Raw genomic sequence first — 21,239 nt, 5'->3', positions numbered from 1 at the left:
CCTTGAGCCACTGGATTTACGGCTTAAGATTTTTTTTTATTACTAATTATTTGTTATTTGCTATTTAGTTCGGCTCATTGTGTTTTATTCGAGCTTTTAATTTTAGCGGTTATACATTATATTTAATAAAATGGTTAAAGACGAAAATGCTACTTATGAAATAAAACGCCAAAGCATTTTCGCTACAAGATATTGTGCGTTTTTTTAAACAATGACCACAATTTTGACTTAATTTTATTGAATATATGTACATGTATATGATAACTGTTGGTATTTAAACCTAGTTTTCAAGAAAGTTCTGTGTATTTCAAATGATACGATGCAACGATGAAAGAATCCCCTTGTTCATCTACATGAGGTTTAAGGTACTAAGCGTCTTGTAATCTGTGTCACGTTGTATAATATACACATAAAAAAGGGAAAAACTTGACCTGATGTCCTATATCAGTTTATGTCCTTACCGAGCATACTGTATATTGAGAAGCGTTTCTGTGTTGCTACAAATAAAGACAATTTTGTCTCCGTAGCATTCCTTGAAGATAAAAGTCGTATAAGCTTAGGTATATGTGTGATATCCATTCACAAACAATGAAACTCTTATGAAACTTTGGTGGGTCTCTAACTTGTCCGTCAGGTAACCTTGTGTTTTCACAACCACACAAGAAGCAATATATAGGCTAAATGGCAATGTATTATCATAGAATGTCCATAAAACCTTTGAACCGTTATAAACAAAATTATGAAATAAATTTTTGATGATTTTTCCCCCCATTTTTTCTTTCAACCTATCTCATTTCAGACATTTTAGCGGTTGTTTTATATCCCTCTCTTTGTGTTTGCTCTTAGTGCTAATGATGATGATGCAAAAAGAATGCAGGGCTTATTTTGGGGAAAACGGAAATTTGAATCCGGGATTTGTGTCTTTCTGTCGAGGTTACATGCTCCTTGATGGAATGAATAAAAAGTTAAAGTAATATTAGAAATGTACGATAAAAATCTATCAAAAGAAGCACATACAAAAATCGCATACAAACGAGTTTTCTATATTAGGCTACACTGTGTGGGAAAGTCTACAGTGGGATTGTTCGGAACCCAGACATATGACATTGTGGGCGCTTATCTTTGACATTGGTTTCAGGATTCTACTATAAAGGTTTATATGAATGAACCATTCAATGAATGAAATTGCGGGACAACTAACCTAGGTGACCCTAGGTATACCTGACAAATAGCATGGCTTTACATGAATATCATTAGGAGCAACAAAGAACACTCGCACTCCTAAGGGGGTTTGAAATCACCTCTTACATTTGAAAAAAAATTGTTTACCGTCACGTGATTATCAAATCACTAATGACTACATGCACATAGTATGTAGTTTAAACTACACAGCCAATTTCGACACCTATAGGAGTATCATTAAAATAAAAAATCGATACAAAAATATGATAAATGGCCCAGAATTTGTAATACACACTCAACAAGCCCCCCCCCCCCACTAAAAAAACAAAAACAAAAAAAGAGAAAAGAAACAAGTACTATCTCTAAAATAGATAGCCGACGCAGTTAATTCTTTTTTCTTTTTACATAAAATTTTCTAAATTTCATTCAAGAAAATAACACATGGCACACAATTTCAATCTTCGATACAGTTTTCAGTATTCGGCCAATCGGGAAACAGAATTGAGATCAGGTGACTTGCGTTTCCATAGAAGTACGTCTTAAAGGTCAAAGGGTTAAAAGCGTAACTACACCGACTGCGTCGGAAAACAAGTGGCTTCCAGGAGCCTGAATTGCTCACCTGGTTAAACTTTGCCTTTCAAGGGAAATAATTGAACAAGGAGTTGTCCAACAATTTTGACTGTGGTAGGACTTGTCATAAGGATCATTTCAGCAATTGAAAGTTTCTTTCTATCATAGTTTCAATATATTGGCTGAAAAATGTAAAAATACGTAATTTTTCACCTTCCAATCGTAATAACTCTTACAAGGAGTCGTCTGAAAACTTGATCCATCGGAGACTTTAGTAGGCCTTATAATAAGGATCATTTCATTAATTGAAAGAGTTTGGCTAAACCTAACGGTTTGAGAGATATAATATGCGAAAAACTACTGTCTGACCTCTATGTTCTATTTTTAGTAACAGCAGCCATGTTGTTTGACGGATCAAAATTCCCCACGTCAGTTCTATGCAGGATACTAGTACCCCAAGGAACATTTATACCAAGTTTGGTTCCAATTAGTCAAGTAGTGTTTGACGAGAAGAGTTCTGAAAATTTGTTAACGACGATGACGGACGACGACGACTGACGCTAAGTGATGGCATTAGCTCACCTGGCATTTAGCAAGGTGACCTAAAATACGAAGAAAAACTAGAGAATTCCAGAAGCCTGAATTGCTCACCTGGCTCCATAAACAACATATTTTGGTAAAGCGGTCACCTTTTTTCTTGGATAAAAATTCCTCAGGTCCCCTTATACCTCCCATTTACGAATGAAAAAATATGTGCTCTACCCTACCGAAAAATCCCTTAAATTGACAAAATTTTCCATGTCAAAACCCTTAGAGTATGTATGCTTCAGTAAAAATGGCTTATTTGGTATTTTCCATTTAGTATCATCACAATTAATACTTCTGGAGTACTTTTAATGAATTTTGGCGCTTTTCTGGGTCAGAATTTACCCAAAAAAGCGAAAAATGAGATTTTCGATTTTTCCGTAAGAAGTCACCAATTCTACTCTACAAGCTATTGCTCCACTAAAACGTCTCAGATTTGGTATCATTCGATAGATAATTTAATATCACACATAAATAAACCAGGAAAAACTAATTTTCAAAAAATGTTAAAAATATTATCCCAACCCCTTGAAAACTGGTCTCGGTATAAAAACAGGCCTTTGATTCACAGCATACCGACACCGTAAAACTCATATTTTAGGCATTCGTAATTAAGATAATGATGTATTAAACATATCTAATCAATTCAGGTGCTTCGATTTTCTTTTTGGGGTTACAATTATTGTCAAATTGTAAAAGGGGAAATTTTCAGAATTTCAGAACTTCTTGTATATCACCCGTTATTTCTATATTTTCAGAATACCGTAGTTTAAACAAGATTTTGTGTGATACAGTACACTAATATATTAGTTTCTTACCGACTTAAACCCAAAGGTTTGAAAATAGCAACGGCTGCCATGTTTTACGCTTGATCTATATAATCGACACAATTGTTCACAGAAACCTCATTTAGGATATTTAATTGGTAAAATTTGTTTTGTTTTCAAACCAGCGAAACACGTCGACGTTGCCGCACAAATTGCTCAGTAAATTGGTCTATGCAAAGGTTGACCATAGAGATATTTTGTGAGTAAAACAGAAACGAATGCAGATTTTGTGAATAAAACAGAAAAGACTAGATTTTGTGAGTAAAACAGAAAAGATTGCAGATTACTAACGGAAACCAGCTTTCTGCATCTGTGGAATTAACTGATGTGCTGGAAATAAGGCCATAGACCGTTGAAAATGAAAATTTGATGAAAATCTCAATTGAGGAAGGGTTATATCAGTTATTTTTGCTTCATCTGCACATAATCATATAGCATCAAACAAGGAAGCGATGGGTCAAGTAGACGACCGAAGTTTGGGACCTTTATGTTGAAAATTTCGCTAATTGTTGTCTTCTTGTCCAAATGTGAGCAAATGATACCTTGGACCGTGAAACCGCCCCTAATAATGAAACAGCCATCCTCGGTCATCTTGTAAATTTTTGTGTAATACGAGGCCAATAAAATCTCATTCCATACGTTGCTGAAATGCTCTACATTAAATGAACAATCAAAATTCATTTGGCTTAAGACAAACGAGAGTATGGAGCTACCAATGTCTTTGAGTCCTTTAAGTTACATGATACTTGTAACTGTATATCATCACTGTATATGAGTACTGCCGCTCAATATGTTTGTTGTGATTTTTTTCAGGCTTTTAGTTGGCTTATTTGAACTTGATATCTGTCTCCATTGTATTTCTTGATCATGACAATCATTGTATTTGAATGTATTGGCCACCATGGGCCTTTTAATAGATAGACGATGTCATTAAATAATGTAAACCTAAGGCCCTTGTGCGATAAGGTAGAAATGAAAATACCTCATGAGATAAGTTCACTATAGATGGTGTTTACCAATTTTGTTTGACTCTTTATAATAATGTTATCCATTTAGAAGTTCTAGGAAGCCACAACAGGACCTGTATTGTTCATTAATTGTCTGTCGGGTATCTTATGTCAACATTGGTTAAATTGATCTGATAAGAGCATTGCTTTGTAGTCAACTTTGAAGGAACTTATACCAACCAAAAAGATTCTAGAAAAGATTTTTAATACATTTTTCAATCTTTAAGTATATCCAACGACTTTTTGTAAAATTGTAAAACACACACGTGTAAATATTAAATATGGCATAGCTATCTGTTTGTACATACCCAGAATACAAGATAAGTGATTACCTTCAATATACATGTATATGATGTACCTAATAACCTGTCAGTCTCTATAACTATTAAATATGCTTAATTATAATAATCATGAACTTCATATAAAAATTATAGCAGTTCTCCAAAAATAACTCTGATGCAATAGATGATTACTCAACAAACAACTATAATAAAACTATGTTCTTGTTTTCGGACAGGTAAAGGATAACCTCAAAACAGTCTTGGATGTTGCCTGAACAAAGTGGACACCTAGGCTGTCTGCTTTATAAAACTAGCTGGATTTAGTTTAAAAGAAAGACATAGGAGTGTGCATGTGCAATCCATTGATACACTGTATGAATACCAAGCAAGAAGTAAAACTCATGACCAGGAACAAAATTGTAACTTAAATTTCAAGAGTAACATTATATAAACTAATGTTTTTTTTTATTTCTGATGAGAATATCTGTTATCTATTCTATCAAGATAAACATTTCTCAACAAACTGATCCAATGAAAACGACAATAGGATCACACCATGGAGAATTTAGAAAGATTTGATTCTGAAGGGGTTTGGCAGTTTTTTAAATACACAAAAAAAAATAATCCAAAAATAAACATTTCCGCTCTTATCAAAAATAAAAATAATACATTTTGGTCTTTAAGGTTACGACACTGCTTGTATAGAAAATAATAAAAAAAATCATATTCCCAATCAGTTTTAAATAAATAGATGGCATGTAGGAAACAGTAAGAAAAATACTGATTCCTTAACCATGCTCCCCTAGAAAATAAATGGCCCTAATGAATTTAGTTCCTATCTTGAAATGCATGCTAGCTGATTTCTTCCCAGTTAAAATAAAGATAAAATAACAGAATAGGAACATATTACAATGATCACTGAAGTTTCTTGTGGTTGATATTATCTGACAGTGATCTCTTAACAATATAATTTTTATACAAACCATACAACAAAGGTAACTGTAAAATTTAATGTGTCAAATTAATATTGTAGATGTAAAGCACTATAATCAGCTATCATTTTGACTTGTATTTTATAAATCTGATCAAGTTTATACGAGCTGTGGATATCACAGGGTAATGTTCTCCTAATAGTTTCTTTTTACCTTGAATCTGAAAGAGAAAAAAAATACTAAGTTTCATATTTTCTAATGACTGTAAAACCAGTAATAAGAATTATGTAAATGACACTATGACTTCAGAGGGGTAACTACCATTTTCTCTAAAATTTATATGGTTAGATTAAATTTCTTGAAATTTTATTCAGTGTTTTACTTTGATAAAAAAAGCAAAATGTAGAAATTTCAAGAAATTTTAACCATATGTTTCATGGGAACAATTTTAATGAACATAGTAGCTTCGTCAACAAAACTTTTGATCACTAAGATACTTTGACTTTGTTATCAAATTATCACATAATAAAATGTTTTGCTGATTTTTACAGAGTTATTTCCCTTACATGTTGTGACCCCCAATTAAGTGCTTAAGCATCATCACCAAGGGTTCAGATCGTAGTGGTGCGATGTCCAGGAGCCTCAATTTCTGACCTCAGACCCTTTAAGTTTTATTTCCCTAAGACCTGGACCTCCAAGCCTTTCCACTGACACTTTATTATGGACTTTCAGTGTCCCTTCATTTAAAGCTTTGAAAGGACCTGAACCTTCCACTCTTGAAAGTATATTTGAACAGCTGCATCACTTAAATGACTGGTATCATTATTTGATCTTCAGGACCTAATTAGGTCTATATATTTTCACCTCATTGTCTTCCTTGTTTTATGCATTTGTCCTGTCACATGGAAAGAATGAATAAAGCATGTTTAGTATGGTCTGACAACATTCTACTACACAAAACAAATTATTAAAATTTGATGTACAGAACTTTAAGTTTTTACAAAAAAAATTATCCAATAAAACAGCAACAACAAAAACAAAATTATGATTTTTTTAAAATTATAATTCAGTATTTGCATACTGTATAAAACTGAACTTTTTACCAATCTCTTCTAATGTTCTACAAACTGAACTTTAAAAAGGGTTTTGATAGCAATTGAATAATTCAGTTTGAAGGTCAGATAAAAAAAAATAAATTTGACTGTCTGTTTACTTTGATTTTAAATTATATTTTAACAATAGTAATCTACTACATGACCTGATCTACACTGAACATGTTCCCTGAGAGTGACCATTTATCATTTTACATCTGAATGTACACCTTATCTTCTTTGGCTAGTGAAATAGTTGAGTTGGGAAATCAGATAATTACATAATTACACTGTCTTCTGTAATTCACAGCTATATAAAAACAAGAGGCTCCCAGGAGCCTGAATTGCTCACCTGGTTGAATTTTGCCTTTCAAGGGCAATAAATTAAACAAGAAGTTGTCAAATCAAACTTTGATAGGACTTATCATAAGGATCATTTCAGCAAATGAGTTTCTATCTATCATGGTGTTTAAGACATTAGCTGAAAACTGTAAACAAAACAAAACCTGTCATTTTCCCCTTTCAAGGGCAATAACTCTTATAAGGAGTCATCTGATAACTTTAATGCCTGAAGACTTTTGTAGTCCTAAAAATAAGGATCATTTCTACTATTGAAAGAATTTGGCTAAACATAACGTTTTTGGAGATATATGCAAAAAACTACTGCCTGACCTCTATGTTATATTTCTAGTAATGGCAACCATGTTTTTGATGAATCGAAAATCCCGAAATCAGTTCTATGCAGGATACCCCTAGGAACATTCGTTCCAAGTTTGGTTTCAATTGGTAAAGTAGTCAGAGAAGATTTTTGAAAGAAATAACATTAAAAATTGCAAAAAACATTGATAAAAGGACAATAACTCCAATATGGCTTGATGGTTAAAATAAAAATTTGACAGCAGATAGATCTCATCATGCTGAATATTTTCACCCAGTCAGGCTTTAGCTAAACCTTACCGTTTTGGAGATATATGCGAAAAAATACTGTTTGACCCCTATGTTATATTTTTAGTAATGGTGGCCATGTTTTTCGACAAATCAATTATCCCCACATCAGTTCTGGCCACAGACCATCAATTGCATGATCAATTTGGAACAAAAAAAAGTCCTACGCCAAGGTACAAAGTAGTCCCTTTAGTAAGCCATTATAAAAAAGTTGAAAATATTTTTAAATGAATGAACTTTTTACATAAAGGGAATTTTATTCTGATACTTTTGAGCCCAAAGTATGCCACCTCAAACTTAAATAAACTAATTTGGTGGAACTATAAATAAAGATGTTATAAATAAAGAATTTTTTGGATTCCCCAGGCTATTTTTAGGGTAGATGAGTTCCCAGTGTCACTGCTTCACTGCAAGGAAGTAAACCCCTTTGTGAAATTTTGAGTGACATAGCAGTACATGTGTATGTTTCAGGTGATATATGGTTTTGGTTAGGTTAACCTTAAGGTAAACTACTGAGGATTCCCTGAAAATGAGCAAATTAACAAAGAGAGTAATGGGAATCTGAATTAGTGGTTTGTAGCCTTCTTTGCAGGATACCCCAAGGAACATTCATACCAAGTTTGGTTTCAATTGGTAAAGTAGTGTCAGAAGAGAAGATTTTTGAAAGAATAGCAAAAAAATGTTGAAAAGGGGAAACAACTCCAACATGGCTTAATGGATTAAAATGAAAATTTGACAGCAGACAGATCTCATCATGCTGAACACTTTCACCCATGTCAGAATTTAGCTAAACCAAATGGTTTGGAGATATATGCGAAAAACTACTGTCTGACCCCTATGTTCTATTTTTAGTAATGGTGGCCATGTTTTCAATGGATCAAATATCCCCACATCGGATCTATGCAGGATACCCCAAGGATAAACCAAGTTTGGTTTAAATTGGTCAAGTAGTTTCAGAGGAGAAGAGTTTTGAAAAATTGTTAACGACGACAACGACGAATGATGATGACAGGCGACGAACGACCCCAAGTGATGGCAATTGCTTACCTGGCCGAAGTTTTTTCTGTGAATATAAAATGATAATACCACTCTACAGCCTAACTTGCAAATACACAGATAAGGGCTGTTATATCAGGGCTAAACTGGTTTTAAATGGTATCAGGAAGTCTTTAGACACCTGTTTGATTAATGTTACAGTCTTTAAGTATTCTGAACAGGAACAACTATACAGGTCAACAACCATTAAATCGTGATGGTGAATCACATTTCATATTTTTATTTTGATTCTTCTCATAAATATTTATACATGATAAAAATCAATAAAACCAATGTCTACATAGATACTGCCAAATGATTAATGATACGTAAGACAAGCATTGTTTTCTGAAGTAATTTTTTCTGAATTTTAATGTATTTTGAGCCTCAGTAAACCAAACATCTGAACTAACCCTCCACCAACAGGGATATGGTTTACACAAGTTTCAATGTGCAATATGCAGAAAATAACTCGGAATAAGCATGCACAAAATAAAGATATAAACATTGTCAAAAAATCTTTCCTTTTCAAATAAATATCCCTAGTCAAAAGCTGTTTTCATGTTTCTGTAACATGCCATAGCAGATATTCTGATTTATAAACATTAACAAAACATTCCTTCTCATATTCTAAGCTTAATACTGGTAAAAGCAAACAAGATTATTAACCTGTCTGGACTTATTCAAAAAGCAAGATCTTCATCGAGGAACAAGACCCATAACATGTCTGGACCTTTGTCAAGCAACGAGACCTTTGTCAAAACACAAGACCATTAATGCATCTGGGCCTTAGTTACAAGACCATCATCAAGGAACAAGGCAAATAACATGTCTGGACCATCATCGCAGAATAAGACCAATAACATGTCTGGACCATCATAGAAGAATACGACAAATAACATGTCTGGACCTTCACCAAGGAACAAGACAAATAACATGTCTGGACCTTCATCAAGGAACAAGACAAATAATATGTCTGGTCCTTCTTCAAGGAACAAGACCAATGATATGTCTGGACCTTCATCAAGAAAGAAGACAAAATAACATGTCTGGACCTTCATCAAGAAACAAGACAAAATAAAATGTCTGGATCTTCATCAATAAACAAGACCAATGACATGTCTGGACCTTCATCAAGAAAGGAGACAAATAACATTGTCTGGACCTTCATCAAGGAAGAAGACAAACAACTTGTCTGGACCTTCATCAAGGAACAAGATCAATGACATGTCTGGACCTTCATCAAGGAACAAGATCAATGATATGTCAGGACCATCATAAAGGAACAAGATCAATGACATGTCTGGACCTTCATCAAGGAACAAGATCAATGTCATGTCTGGACCATCACCACGGAACAAGACGAATAACATGTCTACACCATCATCAAGGAACAAGATCAATAAAATGTCTGGACCATCATCAAAGAACAATACAAATAACATGTCTGGACCATCATCAAAGAACAAGACCAATGACATGTTTGGACCTCCATCAAGAAACAAGACCAATGACATGTCTGGACCTTCACCAAGGGACAAGATCAATGACATACATGTCTGGACCTTCAACAAGGAACAAGATCAATGACATGTCTGGACCTTCATCAAGGAACAAGACCAATGACAAGTCTGGACCTTCATCAAGGAAAAAGACAAATGACATGTCTGGACCTTCATCAAGAAACAAGACTAATGACATGTCTGGACCTTCATCAAGGAACAAAATCAGTAACATGTCTGGACCTCCATCAAGAAACAAGATAACGACATGTCTGGACCTCCATCAAGAAACAAGATCAGTAACATGTCTGGACCTCCATCAAGGAACAAGATCAATGACATGTCTGGACCTCCATCAAAAAACAAGATCAGTAACATGTCTGGACCTGCATCAAGGAACAAGATCAATAACATGTCTAAACTTTCATCAAGGGACAAGACAAAATAACATGTCTGGACCTTTGTTGAGGAATAAGATCAATAACATGTTCGGACCTTCATAAAGGAACAAGACCAATATCGTGTTTTGACCTTGGACAAGAAACAAGACAAATAACATGTCTGGACCTCCATCAAGGAACAAGATCAATGACATGTCTGGACCTTCATCAAGGAACAAGACCAATGACAAGTCTGGACCTTCATCAAGGAAAAAGACAAATGACATGTCTGGACCTTCATCAAGGAACAAGATCAATGATATGTCTGGACCTCCATCAAGAAACAAGATAATGACATGTCTGGACCTCCATCAAGAAACAAGATCAGTAACATGTCTGGACCTGCATCAAGGAACAAGATCAATAACATGTCCAAACTTTCATCAAGGAACAAGACAAAATAACATGTCTGGACCTTCGTCAACGAACAAGACAAATATCATGTCTGGACCTTTGTTGAGGAATAAGATCAATAACATGTTCGGACCTTCGTAAAGGAACAAGACCAATATCATGTTTTGACCTTGGACAAGGAACAAGACAAATAACATGTCTGGACCTTCGTTGAGGAATAAAATCAATAACATGCCTGGACCTGTGTCAGGACTAAATCGATAACATGCCTGGAATTTCTTCAAGAAACAAGACGACCTTAGTCAAGGAACAAGACAACTAACATGCCTGGACCTTTGTCACTGCAATTTGTTTTTAAGCACATGTCTCAATACATACATAAACACTATGCAAATTTATAAACAATAGTGTGCAGTACAAAGTATGAACTTATAGCATATACCGCTGAAAATGGCTAAATTAAAGGGGTAATATTTGTCACATTTGTCCTCCATAGGAAGTGTATCCTTCAACATCTGTTTCAACACTGTGTAATGTTTGAATAATGAAGGCTCTATACTAATTGAGTTAGAGATGACAAAAAGCATGAATCCCCCAATCACCATAAAGTGATAAAAAATTGTTAAAGTTCAACAAGTTATGGTGTCCATGTAGGAAGAGAGGAGTCAAAATATATTGATTGAATTACAGATTACACAAAGCATGTACCCCTAAGCTTGACGGACAGATTACACACATCATGTACCCCTGAGCTTAACAGATGGACAGATTGCACAAAGCATGCACCCCTAAGCTTGACAGATGGACAGATTACACACATCATGTACCCTTAAGCTTGACAGATGGACAGATTACACAAAGCATGTACCCCTAAGCTTGACTGATGGACAGATTACACAAAGCATATACCCCTAAGCTTGACAGATGGACAGACATTAGTCAAGTGGATAATAGGCCAACTACCATTGGTTACCCAGAGAGACATCATGTACATAACTAGATTTTCATAGAGATAAGTTTAGTACAAGTTACTCTTACAAGTTAGGTTTAACATTACAAAAAATAGCAATTTTATAAACAAAAAACTACATATGAACAAGAGTAACAAGACGTATCAAAAGGACTATCTTTTAGTTCATTTTAATAGGACATTCAAATTTAAATTTTTTATTTCTATGAATGACTACATTACCTGCTTCTTAAGGGTAGGAAGCAGTGAATTTAATCTATCAACCATTTGAATATCTCTAACTATAGGGTCTAAATGATCCTCGCCAAATACATCAAACATGGCATCAAGAGATTCCGCAATCACACGTAAATCCTCTTCTTTACAACAAACCTCTAACAAGAATATCCCTACATCCTGTAAAAGATGAGTAATATCTGTTACATCTTCATCTGAGTGGTGACTATATAATACAGAGTTTACCTGTATTTTGTGGTCATTGTGTTTGAGTTTGAAGACTAAGTGTGTGACAGACTTATGACAGGACACTGTGAATCCTAATTTCTTGTGCTGTGGGTCATAAAAATAATTATGTAAAAATCCACTTTAAGTTCATTTTTAATAGAGTTTTTCCTTTGTGAATTGTCTTGATAGGCAAGTCAGTCTTTTTTTAAAAATTTTTCATCAAGTACAGTGAAAACTGTCTGAACCCCTTTTTTAACTTAAAAATTTGTTCAGTTTAAACAGGTGTTTGGTTTAGACAGGTTCAAAATACATTTAAATTGAAATAATGGGACTTTGAACAGTGTCTGGTTTGGACAGGTTTTCTGGTTTTTCACTTTGGTTTATACCCGAATTCACCTCAGCCGTTTTTTGTATTTATTTTTACTTTCAAAAACTTGCCATTTTATTCATGTTGTTCAGTACTAGTCTTCATTTAATTCTCTTACAATTATTTCTTGTTCTTAGCTCAGAGATAGAAATAACTCTATATTAATTTCTCTATTGAACCATCACAGTGTTATGAAGTATTAGGGAACATCTCAAAATATCCATAAAAACAAGATTGGAACATTACAGTATAATCATACTATAGAAAAATTAACATGAAATTACTTCTATCTCTGAGGTAAGAACAAGAAAACAATTGTTAGAAAATTGTAGAACGAAACAACATAAATAAAATGGCAAGTTTTTGAAAGGAACTGATACAGTCCCTGAATGGATCCCCTATTTGATGGATTGGTAACAGCTAACCAATCGGATTGTAGTTTTGTTATGTGAAATGATAGATGATCAGTTCATGTGAATTTAAGAATTTTCACTGGAACGAATCCAATATACTACCATATTGAATTTACCTTAAATTTTAAGATGTTATATTCGCATGTTGTACTTTGTTAAAAATTTTAAAAAAAACATAAAAAAAGAATAATTAAATGATGTTTAAATATATTGCATTATGTAAACATGAATATAATCTCAAAAACGAAACAATGGCATCGCTAAAATACATTAACCTCTCTGTTGGCACGTTATGCTATAACCGATTTAATGGATTGGTTTGACTGATCAATGACCGATTTAATGGATTGGTTTGACTGATCAATGACTGATTTAATGCATTGGTTTGACTGATCAATGACTGATTTAATGGACTGATCAATGACTGATTGGAAAATGACCAATTCCAATTTTAGTTGGTTCAGTTACTGTAAGTAATGAATAAAATAAATTAAAAAAAATTTTGAAAATGTAATATGGCTGTTGTTTCACTGTAATAAACATTTGTACCTGACAAAGATTTAACCAAATCACATATATTGGGACATGTCTTATTGTTTAATTGTATGTATGCAGAAACTGCATGAAAAATTCATACAAAATTTAAGTCTAAAGCACAGTACATGAGTCATAGCTGTTCACCTAAGAATAAGACAGTTCAATTGTTTTTAATGTATATGAACTGCCATGTTCTGATTCTAGAAAATCATCATTGTAATTTTAATTGTTTAATTACTAGTATCTGTGTTCTATTGCCTATGTGAAAATACTTCCTGCATTTGAATAAAAGAATTGAGTTATCTCCCTTTATAAAATATTGCCCTTTAAGGTTGTAAATATCAAATGACCATTTAAACTCCATAAAACATTTAAAGAATGTTGGTCAAAACTCATTGATACAAACTGTTAAACACTAATATAAATTACAACCTACTGAACTTGTACCTTTAGGAATGGATGAGGTTCAGAAATCTTGGCAAAAACACATCCTATGGTAGCCACAATTCTAACAACATTGACTTTAATGTCAGATAGAGGACTCTTCTGTTCTACCTCATACAGATACTGAAGATCCTGAGAGGTAACATCTAACAACTGGAATGAAATAGAAATGTTTAAAATGAATAACATCTCATCAATGTATGCACCTAAATATTGGACTTTCAAAGACAAACACAATGGAATGAAGATGTCATATATTATTCACTTGACTGGTAGTAATAATATCAAAGGGAAAATCTAAGAAAGAATACAGTAACAGACTGGAATCACTGACTAGTACCTTCAGTTAAATAAAGAAAACTTCAGAGTATCAACAGAAATAGAAACCTTGTCACTAACTGCCTGTAAAGTTACCATGCGCAAAAATTAAATCTAAAAGGTAATTGTAAACTTTATTTTACAAACATTTCACTAATATGATATTATTAAGACAATATTGAAAGGTCTGTACCTGGCAGCAGGATAGTTACCTTAGGTGACTGGACATCAGAAAGTCTCTGTACTACAGCTCTCATACAACTGGTTACTGCCTCCAACAAACTCAAGTTTCTTGTAACTGAAAAAAAATAATGATATTAAAAGGTAGTACATGTACTAAAAATACTGATCATTCAGTGCTGAAAATTACAACTCATGTCATTACTAAATTGAAAAAGACATGAAATAAATGACATTCAAATCCTTTTCATCTGAAGAATATGATTATAGATGACAAGAGGCTCCAAGGAGTTTGAATTTCTTCCTTTCTTTATTGTATCCTAAATATTAACAGAAATAGCTGAAAATCAAATTTTAAAAAAATCTCACCAGTATCAGATGTGGACAGTTTCACAAGTCCACTCCATACATGATGTAGATTATCCTGACCACCAAGGCATCCAATGTCTAGTGTTCCTACTATATTACTACAGCACAGCAATGCATAAATTTGTAACTGTTCAAAGCTGTCAAAGAAATAAAAATAGGATATTCATTGAATATAATGATCATAATGATTAAAAAGGGGGGATTGCGAATGTTTTAAAGTAGAAAACTACATTTTGGATTTTGCCAAAAATTGACTGTCACTTGTATATAGTACTAAACAATTTTGCAAAATTAAAAAAATTCAATAATCCTTTCTCAAGTTACCATCTGGTAAACAGACAGAAGGATGGACATGCAACTTTTGGGATGAAATCATATAATACTTCCTGTGTTGGGGTATGAAAAAAAAATAAGACTTACAATAAAAATATTTCAACTTAAATATTTACTACAAAATGTGTGAGCAGAAGTCAACTGTGTTTCTATTATAATTTATATTGACCAGAAAACAACCAGGCCAACCAAAGCAGGTTCTAAAAATGGCTGTCTAGTTCACCTGACAAATGTTTACATCCTCAAAATGCTTTTGTTCATTTTGCTGTCTAATTCATTCATAGAATGTTATTATCATGGATGACTATACAAAGTACCATCAACTCCACACTCTTTTTCAGAAACCATTCCCAGCAATCTTATTGTGTTATGTAAAAAAAACTGACTCTCCACCTCCCTAAATTCAAGTTTCCACAGCAATACACTGAGTGGACTTACTTTTTTATAATTACATTCTGAATTTTAATCCCAACAAGCAATGGGAGGACATTAACTGGTTCTATCTTCTGTAATACCTGAAAATATGTTACAATAGTAAATAGTAAATACTGTATTAGTTTGATTAAACACTGCTTGGAACATGAAAATCCTGCAAGTCAAAATTTTAATGTACTAGCACACAGATGCAACAACTCTCAGAAAGGGTAGTCACCTAACACAGACATATTATACTGACTCTGAGCAAACCAATCATCTTTCTAGCTCTTAATCTTGTCTACAACAAAGAAGCAGTGGCTACCAATTTAAAAGTCTTTGGTATGACCAAGCCAGGGATGAGTCCACTATCCTCTTCACTGCCATGAGACCGCCATGGTGGTAGATAGTAAGACAAGGAGGCAAACAAAATTTCATTTATATTTCAATAATTATTTTAAATAATAGTACATCTGCAATCCAGCATCTTTCAATTTACAAGTCAAATCTGTTAAAGCAGAAATAGTTACCATTAACTTTCATTTATTTCATGGATAAAAATTATCAACAAAATTAGAAGTTGCAAAAAAATTTAAAAATCCTTTAAAAATAAATATTTTCATCATGTTAATACCACCAAAAAATAATTCCCACAGTATCAGTTATTGATCAAAACCATGAAATTTTAACCTGACAAAAATAAATGCTTTTATAGAATCCAAGGAATAAAGTTGTATATATAACAAACAACAAACAACATTTCTATATTTTCACTAGATTTAGTATTTAAGATAAACAAGTGTGAAGGATAAAATATTACAAATAAAATTTTAACTTTCTAACCTTCAGATAATTTTGCAAGAATCAAACTTTGTTGTTCTAAGAATACCTACATTTACTTTTTAAGTTCTATCTTTAATTATAATTATAGTACAGTATTCTGAATTTGGTCTTTATAGAACATGGATGTTCTCTTGTTACATAAAAAAACATAGGTTTTCTATTACTCACTTTTGTGAAGACATGGTTTGATGTTATAGCATTCTGTAAGTCCTTGGAAATGTCCTCTGGCTAAAATTAAATATTTATCAATCAACACGCATTCTGACAGCACTGACTGAAAATACATTTTTTGCATTAATTTTTCAAGTCCAAAGGCCATTACTAAGTAAAAAAAATAAACTGGTATAGTGGATTCCAGTTAATTGCATCATTTATTTGTCTGAAAAAACATATGCAATTAAAAGAAATTGTAATTTCAAGGGTTTCAATGTTTAAAAAGTGGGATACATTCTTTCCTCATGTCTAATTCGAGTCATGCCTCAGTGTCTAGTCAAAAGAAAGAGAAAATATTGTTGCAAAAACAAATTTCTTAAGAAAACTGAGGTATTTTACTAATGATGTATTGTTTTGTTTTACCCATTTAGGTACATTTTTTAGTAAATTTTGAAAAATATTTATGCATATATGAAAAATTTTCTAATTTTTTGCCTTATATTATGCCAATAAGAGGATTTTTTTACATGGATAAAATGGAAAATGTTTTTATTCTTTGAGATTCTATGCAATTGATAGGAATATCCACTGTACTAAATACATACTTGATCCTGATCGATGACCTTGTCAGTTGTAACTGACAATTATACACAAAATATATGAAGCATGATAGTTAACACGCATATAGCCATTGTTAAAAGAGTGAAAACTGCACAAAATTAAGTGCTTTCCAGCCTTTTAAACAGATTTTCCTAATATCAGCCAAGTTTGAAGGGCACATATGACCGTATATGTTCAAATTATTACCACAAATCAATCAAATCGATTATAAAACATTAAAGAGTTGGAGAAACAGCATAAAATTTTCTTCATGTAGACCTTGTTTTTGAGGCAAAATTTTGCCCTTACCAAACCAATTTCTTTGAAACTAATCTTTCCAGTATCAGTGGAAGCCAAGATTTTTGTAACAAAACTTTTCTTTATCATTCCATATCGTAAAAAAATGGCAAAGTCCAACAAAACAGGAAGATTAATCAGAAATTTTGATGGATGGAATGATAGCTAGACAAGGTGATTAAAAAACACCACATATTTATTGAGTGGGGGTATAAATGATGTTATAGAAGGGGAACAAAACCCATTTTCAAATTTGGTGCAGAACAATTGTAGTAAAGTTCATGGTAAATAATGAAAGGGAGACAAATATAGGTGTCTTGTGCATGATTATATTTTGTACTGTGACATAAGGGGGATTAAAGAGTTTTTAACCAAAACAACTTAAGAAAATCACTGAAGCCCTTGGTCAACAGTCCATAAAGTAAAACATTTATACATAAATGAAAAAATCAAATTTCAGAAAGAGAAGACTGCCACAGCTATTTAACTACAGTAATAAGAATCTATACAAAAAAATTACCAGTAATGACAATAGTTTGACTTCCCTTTTCAATACTCCCTTGAACTGGTTTCAATTCTGAGAAATATTTCCGTATGGATATAGTTCATCGTGTTACTAATATAACTATTAACCACTTGATAAGTTTGTGTTTTTGTTATGTAACCCATGATTGCTATGTCTGTATCAATGAAATTTGCAAACTCAACTTGAATTAAAGCAGGCAACTGCAAAAACAGTGGTATTTTTTTCTATTTTAAGTGTACAAAATGTATATGCACAGTATTTTTTGGTATAACAACCTTCAAGAACGAATTAATAACTGTTCCACTGTCATTTTAGGTATACCCCCCAAAACAAATTGGAAGTTGATAACAGATAAAAACAATAATGGCTTACGATGTATTCCACATCTATAGAAAGCCAAATCATTCTATTCATAATTGTGACGAAATCTGGATTGATGGAATAATGGTCAGACCTGCAAGGTAGTTCCAATATACTATCCATTCTTAGAGTACGGTATAAAAAATATTCCAATAATTTCTTAAACCAACAAACCATACTAAAAAGTTAAATGAGAACCTTACTGAAGTATTGTTAGATTCATCCATCTCAATATCAACAGACATTTCATCAGAACTGGATTCACTGGTATCTAATTCTTCCCACTCATCTAAAGTAAGATAATAATACAACACTAACAGATAAAGTATTATTGTTTCTGGGCTACTAATTCTTGTTGTTGTCATGGTATTGTTTTTGAGGTACTAATTCTTATTATTGTCATGGTATTGTTTCTGAGTTACTAATTCTTGTTGTTGTCATGGTATTGTTCTGAGTTACTAATTCTTGTTGTTGTAGGTATTGTTTCTGAGGTACTAATTCTTGTTGTTGTAGGTATTGTTTCTGAGGTACTAATTCTTGTTGTCATGGTATTGTTTCTGAGTTACTAATTCTTATTATCGTCATGGTATTGTTTCTGAGTTACTAATTCTTGTTGATGTCAAGGTATTGTTTCTGAGTTACTAATTCTTGTTGTTGTAGGTATTGTTTCTGAGTTACTAATTCTTGTTGTTGTCATGTTATTGTTTCTGAGCTACTAATTCTTGTTGTTGTCACGGTATTGTTTCTGAGCTACTAATTCTTGTTGTTGTCACGGTATTGTTTCTGAGTTACTAATTCTTGTTGTTGTCACGGTATTGTTTCCGAGTTACTAATTCTTGTTGTTGTAGGTATTGTTTCTGAGCTACTAATTCTTGTTGTTGTCACGGTATTGTTTCTGAGCTACTAATTCTTGTTGTTGTCATGGTATTGTTTCTGAGCTACTAATTCTTGTTGTTGTAGGTATTGTTTCTGAGGTACTAATTCTTGTTGTCATGGTATTGTTTCTGAGTTACTAATTCTTATTATCGTCATGGTATTGTTTCTGAGTTACTAATTCTTGTTGATGTCAAGGTATTGTTTCTGAGTTACTAATTCTTGTTGTTGTAGGTATTGTTTCTGAGTTACTAATTCTTGTTGTTGTCATGTTATTGTTTCTGAGCTACTAATTCTTGTTGTTGTCACGGTATTGTTTCTGAGCTACTAATTCTTGTTGTTGTCACGGTATTGTTTCTGAGTTACTAATTCTTGTTGTTGTCACGGTATTGTTTCCGAGTTACTAATTCTTGTTGTTGTAGGTATTGTTTCTGAGCTACTAATTCTTGTTGTTGTCATGGTATTGTTTCTGAGCTACTAATTCTTGTTGTTGTCATGGTATTGTTTCTGAGCTACTAATTCTTGTTGTTGTCACGGTATTGTTTCTGAGCTACTAATTCTTGTTATTGTCATGGTATTGTTTCTGAGTTACTAATTCTTGTTGTTGTAGGTATTGTTTCTGAGCTTCTTATTCTTGTTGTTGTCATGGTATTGTTTCTGAGCTACTAATTCTTGTTGTTGTCATGGTATTGTTTCTGAGCTACTAATTCTTGTTATTGTCATGGTATTGTTTCTGAGTTACTAATTCTTGTTGTTGTAGGTATTGTTTTTGAGTTACTAATTCTTGTTGTTGTAGGTATTGTTTCCGAGTTACTAATTCTTGTTGTTGTAGGTATTGTTTCTGAGCTACTAATTCTTGTTGTTGTAGGTATTGTTTCTGAGTTACTAATTCTTGTTATTGTCAAGGTATTGTTTCTGAGCTACTAATTCTTGTTGTTGTCACGGTATTGTTTCTGAGTTACTAATTCTTGTTGTTGTAGGTATTGTTTCTGAGGTACTAATTCTTGTTGTTGTCATGGTATAGTTAAACAGCAGAGATCACACCATGACTTTATAATTGACAATATATGTATATTCTCTATGAAAAACAACAATGACCTCAAGAATAAACTGATAAACAAGAAAGGAAGTACCTTAACAATTTAAGAAGTTAACCATTTCAAAACTGAACCAAATGTACAAATAAAGGGAAAAGCATCCTAATATTTTGATTTACTTGTGATATTAAAACACTTTTATTGCAGGAATATGTTACTAGTATATATTCAACACTCATTGGATTGTTTCTTTCAGCATTTATTCTTAGTTTATTCTATGGATCCAAACAATCAGGAAGCAATTTAAATAAGTCACTAAAAGATCCATATCATTCACAATCATGATAATTACAGAATCAGAATCATGCATATTTTAGATATGGAGTTACTGTTCTAACAAAAAAATTGATGCAGGATCTATTATAAAGTATATAATAACATTGATTGTTTCAGTAAAACCGAAATAAAATTAATAATAATTAGATGATGTTTAAATGGAACAGTTTTAAGTTTAAAGAAGAAAAAAAAATTGCAATACATACCATCTACACAGCAAATATTAGTGACAATCTCCAATGCAGTCTGTTGTGCCTTCAGTATATTCACAACATTGTCTGTAGAATGTTGTTTTGGTTGGGTCTGTAAATTTAAGTACAATCACATTATATAACATTTATTTTCTTACTGGTTTGTGGAGTAAGCTGTTCCTATCTGACCAGCAATATGTCTATAGATTCATTTTAATTCATGATTAATATTCACGATATGGCAGTGTAATAAATGCAATTAATATTTGCACTCAGGCACATGATGTACCAGTTTTTCCATTATTGATGTTGCTTAAAGTTCCACAACTCATTGAATATAAAAAGCTTTGCTAAGCACAGCATGATAAAACCACAACAAGTTGAACTCTCTTCACTTGGGACAAGTGTGGACACAATATCAGTTTCTAGAAGGAAGGATGGAAGGAAGAACGGACAGACACCCCTATCGATAAATATCTGAGG

The 21,239-nt window shown here is 32.7% G+C and overlaps 1 protein-coding gene across 1 annotated transcript in view; it reads right to left on the bottom strand.

The window, feature by feature from the left end:
* Positions 1-4,895: 4,895 nt before the first annotated feature.
* LOC148615801 (HEAT repeat-containing protein 3-like) overlaps positions 4,896-21,239 on the bottom strand; it is a 31,208-nt gene continuing 14,864 nt past the window's right edge. The window contains exons 8-16 of the mRNA XM_088582402.1: positions 20,772-20,868; positions 18,523-18,608; positions 16,552-16,611; positions 15,565-15,641; positions 14,794-14,930; positions 14,457-14,542; positions 13,930-14,079; positions 11,944-12,117; positions 4,896-5,604 (exon numbers count right to left, since the gene is read on the bottom strand). Of these exons, the coding sequence (XP_088438528.1) occupies positions 5,509-5,604; positions 11,944-12,117; positions 13,930-14,079; positions 14,457-14,542; positions 14,794-14,930; positions 15,565-15,641; positions 16,552-16,611; positions 18,523-18,608; positions 20,772-20,868 (963 nt within the window). The 3' untranslated portion in view covers positions 4,896-5,508. The remainder of the gene's footprint in view (positions 5,605-11,943; positions 12,118-13,929; positions 14,080-14,456; positions 14,543-14,793; positions 14,931-15,564; positions 15,642-16,551; positions 16,612-18,522; positions 18,609-20,771; positions 20,869-21,239) is intronic.

The sequence above is a fragment of the Perna viridis genome, chromosome 5 (assembly GCF_037379345.1).
Source record: "Perna viridis isolate PV_CMFRI_1.1 ecotype Kerala chromosome 5, ASM3737934v1, whole genome shotgun sequence".
Classification (NCBI taxonomy): domain Eukaryota; kingdom Metazoa; phylum Mollusca; class Bivalvia; order Mytilida; family Mytilidae; genus Perna; species Perna viridis.
Note: the sequence above shows the minus strand (reverse complement) of the source record. Positions and strands in the feature narration are given on the sequence as shown.